The 14229-nt window shown below is 54.7% G+C and overlaps 1 protein-coding gene across 7 annotated transcripts in view; it reads right to left on the minus strand.

Moving 5' to 3' along the window:
* Positions 1-1592: 1592 nt before the first annotated feature.
* Positions 1593-14229, minus strand: part of LOC127567112 (ribonuclease inhibitor-like) — a 58802-nt gene continuing 46165 nt past the window's right edge. For 4 of the 7 annotated variants that reach the window (XM_052009793.1, XM_052009791.1, XM_052009794.1 and 1 more), the window contains 4 exons: positions 4796-4966; positions 3804-3974; positions 2855-3022; positions 1593-2706 (listed from right to left, as the gene is read on the minus strand). In XM_052009793.1, coding sequence (XP_051865753.1) covers positions 2619-2706; positions 2855-3022; positions 3804-3974; positions 4796-4966 — 598 coding nt within the window. In that variant the 3' untranslated portion in view covers positions 1593-2618. Of the gene's footprint in view, positions 2707-2854; positions 3023-3803; positions 3975-4795; positions 4967-5551; positions 5729-5899; positions 5987-6590; positions 6703-7441; positions 7546-7645; positions 7669-14229 lie in introns of all 7 variants that reach the window. The other 3 variants (XM_052009795.1, XM_052009796.1, XM_052009792.1) reach the window with 2 other exon arrangements.

Here is a 14229-nt window from a genome sequence, read left to right on the forward strand (position 1 = left end):
CCACCTTCCCCACCCTACCCCCCAACCCCACCCCCTACCTCTGCTTCCCACCCTGCCCCCCAGCCCCTACCCCCCAACCCCAGCCCACCTTCCCCACCCTCCCCCCCCACCCCACCCCCTCCCTCTGCTCCCCACCCTGCCCCCAACCCCTACCCCCCAACCCCAGCCCACCTTCCCCACCCTACCCCCCAACCCCACCCCCTACCTCTGCTCCCCACCCTGCCCCCAACCCCAGCCCCCAACCCCAGCCCACCTTCCCCACCCTACCCCCCAACCCCACCCCCTACCTCTGCTCCCCACCCTGCCCCCCAACCCCACCTTCCCCACCCTACCCCCCACCTCTGCTCCCCACCCTGCCCCCAACCCCAGCCGCTACCCCCCAACCCCACCCCACCTTCCCCACCCTACCCCCCACCTCTGCTCCCCACCCTGCCCCCAACCCCTACCCCCCAACCCCAGCCCACCTTCCCCACCCTACCCCCCAACCCCACTCCCTGCCTCTGCTCCCCACCCTGCCCCCAACCCCTACCCCCCAACCCCAGCCCACCTTCCCCACCCTACCCCCCAACCCCACCCCCTACCTCTGCTCCCCACCCTGCCCCCCAACCCCACCTTCCCCACCCTACCCCCCACCTCTGCTCCCCACCCTGCCCCCAACCCCAGCCGCTACCCCCCAACCCCACCCCACCTTCCCCACCCTACCCCCCACCTCTGCTCCCCACCCTCCTCCCAACCCACAACCTCTGCTCCCCACCCTGCCCCCCAGCCCCTACCCCCCAACCCCACCCCACCCCACCTTCCCCACCCTACCCCCCAACCCCACCCCCTACCTCTGCTCCCCACCCTGCCCCCCAACCCCAGCCCCCAACCCACCCCACCTTCCCCACCCTACCCCCCACCTCTGCTCCCCACCCTCCTCCCAACCCCCTACCTCTGCTCCCCACCCTGCCCCCCAGCCCCTACCCCCCAACCCAACCCCCAACCCCACCTTCCCCACCCTACCCCCCAACCCCACCCCCTACCTCTGCTCCCCACCCTGCCCCCCAACTCCAGCCCCTACCCCCAACCCCACCCCACCTTCCCCACCCTACCCCCCACCTCTGCTCCCCACCCTCCTCCCAACCCCTTACCTCTGCTCCCCACCCCACACTCCCCCCCAACCCCGCCCCCTACTTCTGCTCCCCACCCCACCCTGCCCCCTACTTCTCCCCATGTACCTACCTCTGCTCCCCACCCCACCCTCCCCCCTCCAACTGCGCCCCCTCACCTCTGCTCCCCACACCCCAACCTCCCCCCGACCCCATGCCACCCTCCCTACAGTGACGTGATGGGACGGGCCCCCTCGCCACCCCCTCCCCCCCAGGCCACCCACCTCCACCCTCTGCAATGCCCCCACCATTGGGAGCAGTGGCTGCCCAACTCATCCCGTCGCTCTTGGTCCGCTCAAGCCCGGGGGTTCAGTGCTGGAGAGAAAGGACTGGGCCATCCGTCACCAGGGCCCCTGCGGTGGGAACAGGATTCACCCTCTGAGAAAGTCGAGCCGCGCTGTAATAACTCAGACAACAGCAGAGCACAGAATTTACCATTGATGCTTTATTAGGTTAACGCCAGCGGGAGTCAGCGAGACAGAGAAAGAGGGAACAGTGTAAATCGAGCTCTGCACTGATCCCCACTCAGAGATGCACCGGTCAGTGTGGACCTTCAGACCCACCTCGTGGGAAGCTGCACTGACTCAGGCAGTTGCTGACAGCGAGCTTCAGCAAAACAAGATAGAACTACAAAACTTATTTCTTCCTCATCGGCACCTGGACCCTTTTCCAGCGGTAACATGAGTCACCCCATGGTTGAGGTAATTTCACACCATGGGAAGAATAGCTGCACACCGTTAGTACAAGCAGATACATGCAAAGGTTTTGATAGTTACGTGGAAATGATTTTCAAAGTATTTCTCAAAACCGCAATCTGTTAATAAAATATTAAATGCAAAAAAACTGAAAAAAAACCCTTAACATTGCCAGTTATCGTTTGGTGAAATCAAAGCCTGGGTAATATTGTGAGAGACCCAATCCCTGCAGACAGTTGGGTAACACAACTGATCCAGGTGATACACTGTGTGACCAGCCCTGTGTATCGCTGTCAGTCATCATTTGGGACACTGCTGATTATGAAATGATAACACCGGGCAGAGTCCCAGATTGCTGCACATTTATTGGGCCAGTCAATGAGCCGCTCCTTCTATCACCGGCTACTGAACGGGGTGCAGTGAAAATCCCGCTCCCGCTTCACTGCTACTCCACCCCCAGATGTCCCCTCCCTGCACCAGCCCGGCCCCAGGGACACTGAGTGGGACTGTCGGTGTCCCCCTGTGGCCCAGACTGAACCCACCCTGGGCCCTTCCTGCCTGTGCACTGGGGAACATCCAGCCCTGGACATCTGATGGAAGCAGCACCCTGGGACCGGGCGGCCGAGTCACATGTCCCGGGACTGGGCATCTGACACCACAACGGGAGGGCACACTCGCTCGGTTCCAGCTGCGACGTTCGGGTTTAAAGGGGAGGGCGGGAAATCGGACAGAAGTGTTCCAGTCCCGGGGCGGTGCTGTTCACACGTTGGGATGTTCACAGGACCACTCTCAGTCTGGCTCTGGTTCCAGCCAGGGACTTCAGCTGATCCCTTCCATTTAAACTGAACTCATTCTCGTCCAGCCTGAAACAGATGGGGGAATAAAGAGGAAATACACAGATGACACAACAGTGTCAATAACGGTGCACTGGGGTTAACGTTTCAACAACATTTACAGACAAACATCACCAGACAACCCTGGGGATACACCCATATTTTCATCAACACTCACCTGAGCCACTCCAGACACGGGAGGGTCTGTGTGAGACGGCGCAGAGCGGGGACAGATCGGTCTGTGAGGGAGTTTGATCGCAGGTCCAGCTCCCTCAGTGAGCGGTTTGTACTGAGAACGGAGACGAGATTATTGGTGCCAGAATCTGTGAGACCAGTCCACCCAAGGCTGGAGATCAGAGAGAAATAACAGGAATCAGAGGATCCCCAGAGTTTGTTCGTCACACTGACACCGTCCCCAGTGACAGATCTCCTGCTGACCCCAAATTCCCCAGCCGCCTGCTGTGGGATCAGACTGTTCCTTCCCGCCTGGTCCTGAGTACAGTCGGCTCCCGGCTGTCCAGCAGAAGGTGTCTGAGACTCAGTGTGCGGTTGAACTGACTGAAGGGTCTGACGGTGAGGCCCAGTCCCAGGCCCACTGATGTCAAAGCTCTCACTGAAGTTGCACCACTGTGAATCTCAAAGACATTCAGGGACAAGACACAAACGCATGAAAATCTTTCATTCAAACCATCAAATCCACCCTCACAGCTGAAAACAGTGAAACCCACTGGGCTGAATGATGTCCAGTGAAAAGGTCCACTGCCTGTTCTCCCAGTCACTGCTCCTGCCCACTGATCCCACGGGGACTGCCGGACTTGTGCCGGGTTTACCCTGCCACAGGCTCAGCCACAGGTTTCCAGCCTGTTAACCGGGCAGCCCCAGGAAGTCCACACTGCCCTGTTGGCTCGCCATGGACACCTCACTGTGGTGACCCAGGGCCAACTGGGATCACAGTGGGCAGAGCAGAGGACGGCACTGCCGTTGTCAGCCAGACACAGAGTCCGACTGTGGGACATGTGTGAAGAGTCACAGGTCAGTGCGACACAAGTGCTGGTGTCCCGACGGAAGACCTGTGCCAGAGTTCAGTGTCAGTGACTGTAAACACCATCTCACACTCTGCGACTTACTCCAGTTTGTGTATTTTACACTCTGGGTTCCTCAGAGCCTCAGACACCAGTTTCACTCCCGAGTCTCCCAGGTCATTATCAATGAGGTCCAGCTCCGTCAGTGAGCGGTTTGTCCTGAGAGCAGAGGCGAGATCCACAACACCAGCAGCTGTGAGACCGACACGCTGTAGACTGTGGATCAGAGAGAGATGAGCAGAGTAATCGCAGGGTTTATTGATCCCACTTTCACCAACACCCACTGTAACGCTCAGTGTTTATTCACCCCACAATCACTGATAACACCTACGTCCAGCATCAGAAATTGTGCACAGTTCTGGTCACCTCATTACACAAGGGATGTGGAGGCTTTGGAGAGGGTGCAGAAGAGGTTCACCAGGATGCTGCCTGGATCGGAGGGTTTGAGCTATAAGGAAATGTCTTTTAGTTTATGAGGGGTGTAGATAGGGGAAATGGTCAGAATGTTTCTCCCCAGGGGTGAAATGTCAAGTACCAGAGGACGTGCTTTTCAGCTGAGAGGGAGAAAGCTGAAAGGAGATTTGTGGGGCAGCTTTATTTTGTACACAGAGAGTGGTCGGTGCCTGGAACGTGCTGCTGGGGAGAGTGGTGGAAGCAGCTATGACAGTGGCGTTTCAGACACTGTTGGATGGACACATGAATCAGCAGGGGATAGAGGGATATGGACCATGTGCAGGCAGAAGGGATCAGTGTAAGTAGGCATCATCAGCTCAGTGAGAGCGTCACAACTATGTGGCCCGAGGGGTCTGTTCCTGTGCTGTACCTGTTCAACGTTCTATGTTCAGACACCCAGGGAGTATAAACACCAGCACACCTTCTGCTCCGGAAAGGCTCAGATCTCCCCGGAACAAGAGGGAGAAGCCGGCAGGAAGCTGTACACGAGGTGAGGGCCCGTTATTCGGGCTGTGCAGCAGCATGGACAATTGGAGATCGATGGAGTGATGATCTGCCCCAATCCCTCACACTCTGGGACTTACCCCAGTTTCTGTATTTTACACTCCGGGTTCCTCAGAGCCTCAGACACCAGTTTCACTCCCGAGTCTCCCAGTTTATTACCACCCAGGTCCAGCTCCGTCAGTGAGCGGTTTGTACTGAGAGCGGAGGCGAGATCCACAACACCAGCAGCTGTGAGACCGACACACCATAGACTGTGGATCAGAGAGACATGAGAAGAGTCATCCCAGGGTTTATTAATCCCACTTTCACCAACACCCACTGTAATGCTCAGTTTTTATTCACCCCACAATCACTGATAACACCAACGTCCAGCATCAGACACCCAGTGAGCACAAACACCACTGCACCTTGCCCCTGGAAACGCACGGATCTCCTCAGCAGAACCCAGGGGAAGTTGGACATTTGGGTTCACCATGTACATCCTAGCCCCACTCCCCACCTCACCCCACCACTCTGACCCTTGTGCTGCAGGTTCCTGTTGTGATACCGTGTCCCTAACAGGGGACTGAGTGAAGGCAGCCCCACCCTCCTTCCACACACACGGCCCCTGTAGTGCATTAGGAGAGCTGATTCCACCTCAGACCCACTCCCCAGACACACACTGTGACCGGACGTGAACAGGCTGCATTGCAAACACTCTGGTCCTTGCAGAGGGGGAGGTGCGTGGACCTGATGGAGCCCGAGGTGATGACTCGTTATTCAGGCTGTGCAGTAGCACGGACAACTGGAGATCGATGGAGTGATGATCTGCCCCAATCCCTCACCCTGGGACTTACCCCAGTTTGTGTATTTTACACTCCGGGTTCCTCAGAGCCTCAGACACCAGTTTCACTCCAGAGTCTCCCAGGTCATTCCAAGCCAGGTCCAGCTCCAGCTCCGTCAGTGAGCGGTTTGTACTGAGAGCCAAGGTGAGATCCTCAACATCAGCAGTGGCGAGACTGCCAGCTTTCAACCTGATGGACCAAGAGGAAACAGAAGAGAGAACCAGCCAGATTCAGTGTAAATCTCCAGCGGTTACTGTTAACGATTCGAATAATTATGCCGGGGTTCATCAGGACAGAACTGGAACCACTAATGGAACTTTACCAAGCCAGTGACCAACAGTCTCACAGTCCGGTACTTACCCCAGTCTCTGTACTTTACACTCCGGGTCCCTCAGAACCTCAGACAGCAACTTCATTCCCCAATCTCCCAGGTCACTGAGTCCCTGACTGAACACACAGTGAGAAACACTGTCACCAAAGTGGATCTGATACACTTTCTCTCTCTCGGACATTACAGGGAACACACTTCCACCAGAGCTGTTTCCCCAGCAATCTGTGAGACACAGAGTGACAGCAACACTGAACCGGGAGTGTTTGGGAGTCGTGGGATCCGGGGAGCTGCTGAATCCACGGAGAAGCCCAGGAGGGGTGATTGCACTCCTGCAACATACTCTGTCCCACACTCCCACTTGGTTCCTTTTACCATTAACCCACACATGAGGGGGAACTGACAGCCGCCAATTACCCCCTCGGATCTGTGGGTCTGTGGGATGTGGGAGAAAACCGGAGCACCCAGGGGAAACAGGTACGGTCACAGGGAGAACGTACAAACTCCACACACACGGCACCAGAGGCTGGGATTGAACTCTGGACCCTGGAACTGTGAGGCAGCAGCACTAACTGCTGTGACACAGCACCACCTGACAGAGAGGGTGCAGGTTCTGTGGATGCTCCCACCCTCCAGCCCCCATTCCCTACCACCTTCACCTCCCAGTCAGGTCTCCCCAGTGTGAATCCCTTCGATCCCAGCACACAAAACAAGTCGATAAACCTCTTCCCAGTGTCAGGGAGATTCATCTGGGTCCCAGTCCCTCTCCCACGACTCAGATCCTCAGACACCTCGAGGCACGGATTGACTGATTCCACGTCCAGGGTCTCAGAGACTGGAGAGAGAAGCAGAGAATTAGAGAGTTCCCAGGGATCGGAGGGAGGTGGGGGAAGAGGGCTCAGGGGATGTGGGGAGGAGGGCAAATGAGTGAGGGGAGACATGGGCAGTGTGGTCCCAGGACAGGAGTGAAAACAGGGAGTGCTGGAAGTCCTCAGCAGGATGGGCGGCGTGTGTGGAGGGAGAGTGAGGGAGAGACTGAGAGTGACAGAGAGACACACGGAGGCAGGGGCAGAGATGGGGGGGTGGCGAGGGAGGCGGGGGAAAGAGAGTGCGGGGACAGGGAGTGCGGGGACGGGGAGAGAGGAGGTGGAGAGGGCGGGGGGAGAGGGCGACGGGACAGAGGGAGGCGGGAGAGAGGGAGGGGTACGGGGGGTAGACAGGCGGGTGGGGAGACGGGCAGGTGGGGAGAGGCACACAGATAGAGATGCACAGAGACAGACAGACAGAGAGAAAGAAACACGGAGAGAAACATCTCTCCTCAGAAGTGAGATATTCCATCCTGGGGAATCTCTTCTGCACCCTCACCAGTGCAATCCCGTCCTTCCTATAGTGTGGTGACCAGAACTGTACACAGTGCACCAGATATGGCCGAACCACTGTTGTACAAAGTTGGACAAAGTCCTGCAGGATCCCTTCAACAAATACAACTTCCAGAAATGTAACTTCATTGTTTACATTTCAGTCACACTTAACCATCTGGAACAAACCAGAATAGGAATTGATGCAACTCTGACCTTGCTTCATGGCATCAAACGTTTCTCTCAGTACCATGTCTCTCAATTTTCCAACAGGTAGGGCACCTTCTGCTACAGACAGTGCCTGCGCATCCTCGCTAACCCTGCAAATATCAAACCGTACGTTATAAACTGAACTGCAACAACTTTCAGAGATTTACTTTAATCAAACCATGCAGAGATTCAGTAAAGGGCACGTCCTACCTCCTCTCCTGACACACTTCCTCCTGAAACAAATCAAAAACAGATCTGAATTGACTGGGACAGAATATCCACATTCTGACAGCAGAAAATTCCCCCAAAGTAGGGAGTTGGAGCGGGACCTTTGGAAAGAGGTGGGTCTCTGTGCGAGTGCTTGTGAGTTTCACCTTGCAAGAGTTTAAACGAGGCCCATTTGCAAAAATGTTACCAGTGATTGGCTGATTAACAGCAGCAAATAAAGACAAGGTAGGTATAAGTGAAGTGGCCATTGTGTGAGTGGGCTGGTGTTAGAGTGGGAGACTGAGGCTTTGGCTCAAGAGGTGAAGGGAAGTCTGGTAAGTTTCATTCTTGCTTGCTTTGGTGTTTCCTTTAGTGCCAGGCCAGAGTAGTGAGAATGGCTCCAGGGTCAGTGGGGTGTTCATCTTGAGAGATGTGGGAGTTCTGGGAGACATCCAGTCTCCCTGATAACTACATCTGCACCAGGTGCATCCATCTGCAGCTCCTTATGGACCGTGTTAGATGACTCCTATGGGATAACGAGGAGTTCATAGACAAGAGCTGCAAGGAGGCAGTGACTCCTAAGCTGCAGGATTTAGGTAGCTGGGTGACTGCCAAGAGAAGGACAGAAAATAGGCAAGTGGTGCAGAGTATCCCTGTGGCTGTTCCCCTCAATATCAGGTGTACTGCATTGGATACTGTTGGGGGGGATGACCTATCAGGGGAAAGCTGCAGTGCCCAGGTCTCCGGCACTGAGCCTGGTTGTGTGGTGCAGAAGGGAAGGGTGGTGGGGGGGAGGGGAAAGAAGAGGAGAGTGGTGGTGTTTGGGGATTCCATAGTAAGGGGGGCAGACAGCAGAGTCTGTAGATGTGAAAGAGACTCCCAGATGGTACACTGCCTCCCAGGTGCCAGGGTAAGGGATGTCTTGGATTGGGTCCACAGCATTCAGAAGCAGGAGGGTGAACAGCTAGAGGTCGTGGTACATATTGGTACCAATAACATAGATAGGAAAAGAGATAAGGTTGTGAAGAGGGAATATAGGGAGCTCGGTAGGAAGCTGAAAAGCAGGACCTCAAGGGTAGTAATCTCCGGATTGCTGCCTGTGCCACGTGCCAGTGACGGTAAGAATAGATTGATTTGGCAGATGGATTCGTGGCTGAGGATTTGGGGCAGGATTTCAGATTTGTTTATCATTAGGATCTCTTCTGGGGAAGGTACGACCTGTACAAAAGGGATGGCTTACACCTGAACTGAAGGGGGACCAATATTCTTGCGGGCAGGTTTGCTAGAACTGTGGGGGAAGGTTTAAAGTAGTTTGGTAGGGGGATGGGAACCAGAGTGATAGGTCAGGGGTTGGTGCATTTAGTGTACAAGTAGATGCAGTGTAGAAAGACTGAGGAATGGTGCTGGATATTCTGGGGTTTAGATGTTTCAAAAGGAACAGGGACGGAGGTAATAGAGGTGGGGGACTGGCTTTGCTGATCAGGGACAGTGACACAGCTGTCGAAAAGGAGGACGTCCTGGAGGGAATCGTCTCCTGAGTCAGGTTGGGTGGAAATCAGAAACAGGAACGGAGTGACGTTGCAGCTCTAGAGAACTCTGGTTACACCACACTTGGAGTAGTGTGTTCATTTATGGTCACCTCATTATAGGAAGGATGTGAAAGCTTTAGAGAGGGTGCAGAGGAGACTTACCAGGATGCTGCCTGGATTGGAGACCATGTCTCATGAGGATAGGTTGAGTGAGCTGGGGCTTTTCTCTTTGGAGAGGAGGAGGATGAGAGGTGACGTGACAGAGGTGTACAAGAGGCATAGATCGAGTGGATAGTCAGAGACTTTTACCCAGGGTGAAAATGGCTCACATGAGGAGGCATAATTTTAAGGGGATTGGAGGAAGGTACAAGGGGCATGTCAGAAGTATGCTTTTTGTTTACGGAGAGTGGTAGGTGCGTGGAACACTACCAGCAGAGGTTGTGGGGGCAGATACATTAGGGACATTTAAGAGACTCTTAGCCACGTGAATGGCAGGGAAATGGAGGGCTATGTGGGAGGGAAGGGTTACATCTGTATTCAAGCAGGATAAAATGTTGGCGCAACATCATGGACTGAAGGGCCCGCACTGTACTGTAATGTTCACTGTTCAAAGTGTTACAGGCTGCTGAAAATTTTTGAGATATAATGCGGGAACGCATTTGGAAAATGGACAGCATAAATTACACCAAAATTACCTGACATGGCAGATATTATCTGGATATAGATGATCAATCTGAAGCGTGTGTGAGAATTCATCATTAGTTCCTACTCACTGACACAACCACTCACACTCACTGCACCAGACACACTCTCTGCAAGTGACTGTAACTGGATTTTAACGTGAGGTTCAGGGGAATATTAAACTTGGGCAACACAGAAATAATCACAAAATCTGCATCAAGGTCACAGCAACTCAATCTCGGGGAGGTTGCAACAAAAGCTGGTCTGCTCCAGAACAGACCGAACATTTCTCTGCCTGAAATCAGTTCTGAATCATTGGGAAATGCTGCACTGATTTCAAAACTCTCACCCATCACTTTGTGACGGTGGGCTTTCACTCAACTACAATCCCTCACCTTCAGAAACACCACACTGTCCTTCTGATCCATCTGTTCCTGTAACGTTGAGAGTCTCTCCTCGACAGAAGTTAATTTCTCTTGAATCTCCCGAAGATTGTTCTCCATGGTGTTGAGAATCCTCCCCTCCTCTTCCCTGAGATCGCCCAGTAAGCGCTGCTCTCTCTCACTGAGAACCTGGTGCATTTTAGCAAATTGGGATATGATGTTGGCCTGCAGAGTGTGCGACTGTTCCTGTCAAATGAAAGGTGACGGTCGATATTACCCTGCAATAAAGAGAACAAAACTGCACAGGACTGGAAAACTGGAAGCAGGAGATCTCACCCTCACTCCAGAAATCTTCTGTTTCTGTTGTTGTTCCATTTGCTGGATGGCTGATTTCTTCTCTGTGAGACATCCTAAGGACGATTTAACCTGATTCTGGGATTGGGTTCAGGGACAAAATAGTTAGCAAGAAAAAGGTCAATAAATCTGCAAGTGCTCAAAGTCTGTTTGCTTTTACCTTGTAGATTTCAACAGCTTCTATAATCGGCATGCAGTTGTGAGACTTGTGTTCCCTCGCATCTCTACAAATCAGACAGATCAGTTGCTTGTCAGTGTCACAAAACAGCTTCAGTTCCTCCTGATGTTTCTCACACTGAGGTCTGATCCCTGTCTCTTTCACATTCAGCTTTAATTTTTGAATCTTCTCAGTCAGACTTGCTAAGGCCCGATTTACCCTGAGGGTTCTGTCTGCAAACTGCTCTCTACATTGGGGACAGCAGTTTCTCTCTTCCTTTTCCCAACACTGTGTGATACAGGACCGGCAGAAGTTGTGGCCACAGTCCAATGTAACTGGATCAGTGAAGAAATCAAGGCAAATGGGACAAATTGACTCCTCGGTTATACTCTCTACCTGCTGTCTTAAAGCCATGTTAGCAGCAATATACTTCCTGGTTTAAATTACTTTCATTTTCGAGGAGATGCTAAACTGCTGCAGTACAGCGAGTGTCCACTGAACACACAGCAACAGCCAGGGAAGGAACATTAAACATGACTGCTGAACTGCTGGGGTTCAGACAGAGTGACAGCCAACTTCTAATGGAGGTAGCATTGATAACATATTCAATGAGCAGGGGATGTGGAGATGACAACTGCACTGCAGGGTGACGGGTACAGTAGGGATTGCTGAGGTATGGGTGTGGAGAAAGCTGGACTGGAAGTTCTATGTTACAGGGTGTGACAGACTGAGGTTTTTGGTGAGAGCAATCCTGATCTCCAGTGCTCAGTGGGTGAAGAAGCTTCCTGACTTCAGCCCTGCACAGCCTGGCTCCAATGGAAGGTCTCGCTCTCCCTTCTGGGCTGGGCCACAAGAGGGAACGGTTTCCTTCTGTCTCTCCCCCGTGAACTTCACCAGTCCCAGACAGCAGACACACTGGGCTTGATTCCCAACACTGCCCAGCCTGCCACCCAGCGTCAGGCAGCTTCCACCACCGTGGGCCCATCCACCAGGTTGGTTTAGCCAGCTGGCAGGGAAAACGGTGCATGATTGCCCGGGGCAGTGGATAGTGCAGCGGCTGAACTAACTCTGATTTACCGAGGGATGAGTTGAAGCCCAATGAACGGCTCCAGGGTTGGCTGGAATTAACGGAGGTGACCACGTGCTCCTTAATTCCATTCCAAGAAATGCCACATTCCTTTGCTAAGAACAGCTCCAGCGATGTCACACAGCTCCAGGGACCCGGTTCGATCCCGACCTCAGGTGCTGTCTGTGTGGAGTTTCCACATTCTCCCTGTGACCGTCTGGGTTTCCCCCGGGTGCTGCGGTTTCCTCCCACATCACAAAGACATGCGGCTGGGTGGGTTAGTTGCCGCTGTAAATCCCCTCCAGTGTAGGGGGGTGGTGGGGGAATCTGGGGGAGCCGATGGGAATGTGAGAGAACAGGTTACAGGGAGATGAGTGGGGGAACTCTCCCTCCCTCAAACTCTCTCTCACTCGGAGAGACTCTCAAACTCTCTCCCTCAAATTCTCCCCCCTCAGTCTCCCTCTGTCAAACTTGCTCCCTCTCCCTCAAACTCACTCCGCCCCCCCAAACTCTCTCTCAAGCTCTCCGTCAGGCACCCTCCCGCTCAAGGACTGCCCTCTGCCTCAAACTCCTCTCCTCTCCCTCAAACTCTCTCTCCCCGCCTTTCCCTCAAACTCTCCCTGATGCTCTCTCCCCTCCTTCCCTCACTCTCCCTCTCAAATACACCACCTGTGCCTCAAATTCTTGTCTCCCTCAAACTCTCTCTCCCCCCTCATTCTTCCCCTCAAACTCTCCCTCTTCTGCGACCTCTCTCCCACATGCAAGCTCTCTGACTCCCTCCTTCAAACTCTCCATTAAACTCTCTCCCTCTCAAACACTCCCCCTTCCTCAAATTCCTTTTCCCTCCCCCTGTCTCCCTCCCTCAAACTTGCTCCCTAACTCTCCCTCTCCTTCAAACTCTCCCTCAAACTCTCTGCCCCTCATTCTTTCCCTCAACCTATCTCCATCTCCCTCAAACTCCCTCCCTCAAACTCTCCCCTCTGCCTCAAACCCCTCCTCCCTCCCTCACTCTCCCTCCTCCTCTCCCTCTCCCACAAACTCTCCCCCTCTGCCTCAAACCCCTCCTCCTCTCCCTCTCCCACAAACTCTCCCCTCTGCCTCAAACCCCTCCTCCTCTCCCTCTCCCACAAACTCTCCCCTCTGCCTCAAACCCCTCCTCCTCTCCCTCTCCCACAAACTCTCCCCTCTGCCTCAAACCCCTCCTCCTCTCCCTCTCCCACAAACTCTCCCCTCTGCCTCAAACCCCTCCTCCTCTCCCTCTCCCACAAACTCTCCCCTCTGCCTCAAACCCCTCCTCCCTCCCTCACTCTCCCTCCTCCTCTCCCTCACTCTCCCTCCTCCTCTCCCTCTCCCACAAACTCTCCCCTCTGCCTCAAACCCCTCCTCCCTCCCTCACTCTCCCTCCTCCTCTCCCTCTCCCACAAACTCTCCCCTCTGCCTCAAACCCCTCCTCCTCTCCCTCACTCTCCCTCCTCCTCTCCCTCTCCCACAAACTCTCCCCTCTGCCTCAAACCCCTCCTCCTCTCCCTCTCCCACAAACTCTCCCCTCTGCCTCAAACCCCTCCTCCCTCCCTCACTCTCCCTCCTCCTCTCCCTCTCCCACAAACTCTCCCCTCTGCCTCAAACCCTCCTCCCTCCCTCACTCTCCCTCCTCCTCTCCCTCTCCCACAAACTCTCCCCTCTGCCTCAAACCCCCTCCTCCACTCCCCTCCCTCAAACCCCTCCTCCTCTCCCTCTCCCACAAACTCTCCCCTCTGCCTCAAACCCCTCCTCCTCTCCCTCTCCCACAAACTCTCCCCTCTGCCTCAAACCCCTCCTCCCTCCTCACTCTCCCTCCTCCTCTCCCTCACTCTCCCTCCTCCTCTCCCTCTCCCACAAACTCTCCCCTCTGCCTCAAACCCCTCCTCCCTCCCTCACTCTCCCTCCTCCTCTCCCTCTCCCACAAACTCTCCCCTCTGCCTCAAACCCCTCCTCCTCTCCCTCACTCTCCCTCCTCCTCTCCCTCTCCCACAAACTCTCCCCTCTGCCTCAAACCCCTCCTCCTCTCCCTCTCCCACAAACTCTCCCCTCTGCCTCAAACCCCTCCTCCCTCCCTCACTCTCCCTCCTCCTCTCCCTCTCCCACAAACTCTCCCCTCTGCCTCAAACCCCTCCTCCCTCCCTCACTCTCCCTCCTCCTCTCCCTCTCCCACAAACTCTCCCCTCTGCCTCAAACCCCTCCTCCCTCCCTCACTCTCCCTCCTCCTCTCCCTCTCCCACAAACTCTCCCCTCTACCTCAAACCCCTCCTCCTCTCCCTCACTCTCCCTCCTCCTCTCCCTCTCCCACAAACTCTCCCCTCTGCCTCAAACCCCTCCTCCTCTCCCTCACTCTCCCTCCCTCTCCCACAAACTCTCCCCTCTGCCTCAAACCCCTCCTC

Source organism: Pristis pectinata, unplaced genomic scaffold (genome assembly GCF_009764475.1).
Source record: "Pristis pectinata isolate sPriPec2 unplaced genomic scaffold, sPriPec2.1.pri scaffold_118_arrow_ctg1, whole genome shotgun sequence".
NCBI classification, from domain to species: Eukaryota; Metazoa; Chordata; class Chondrichthyes; order Rhinopristiformes; family Pristidae; genus Pristis; species Pristis pectinata.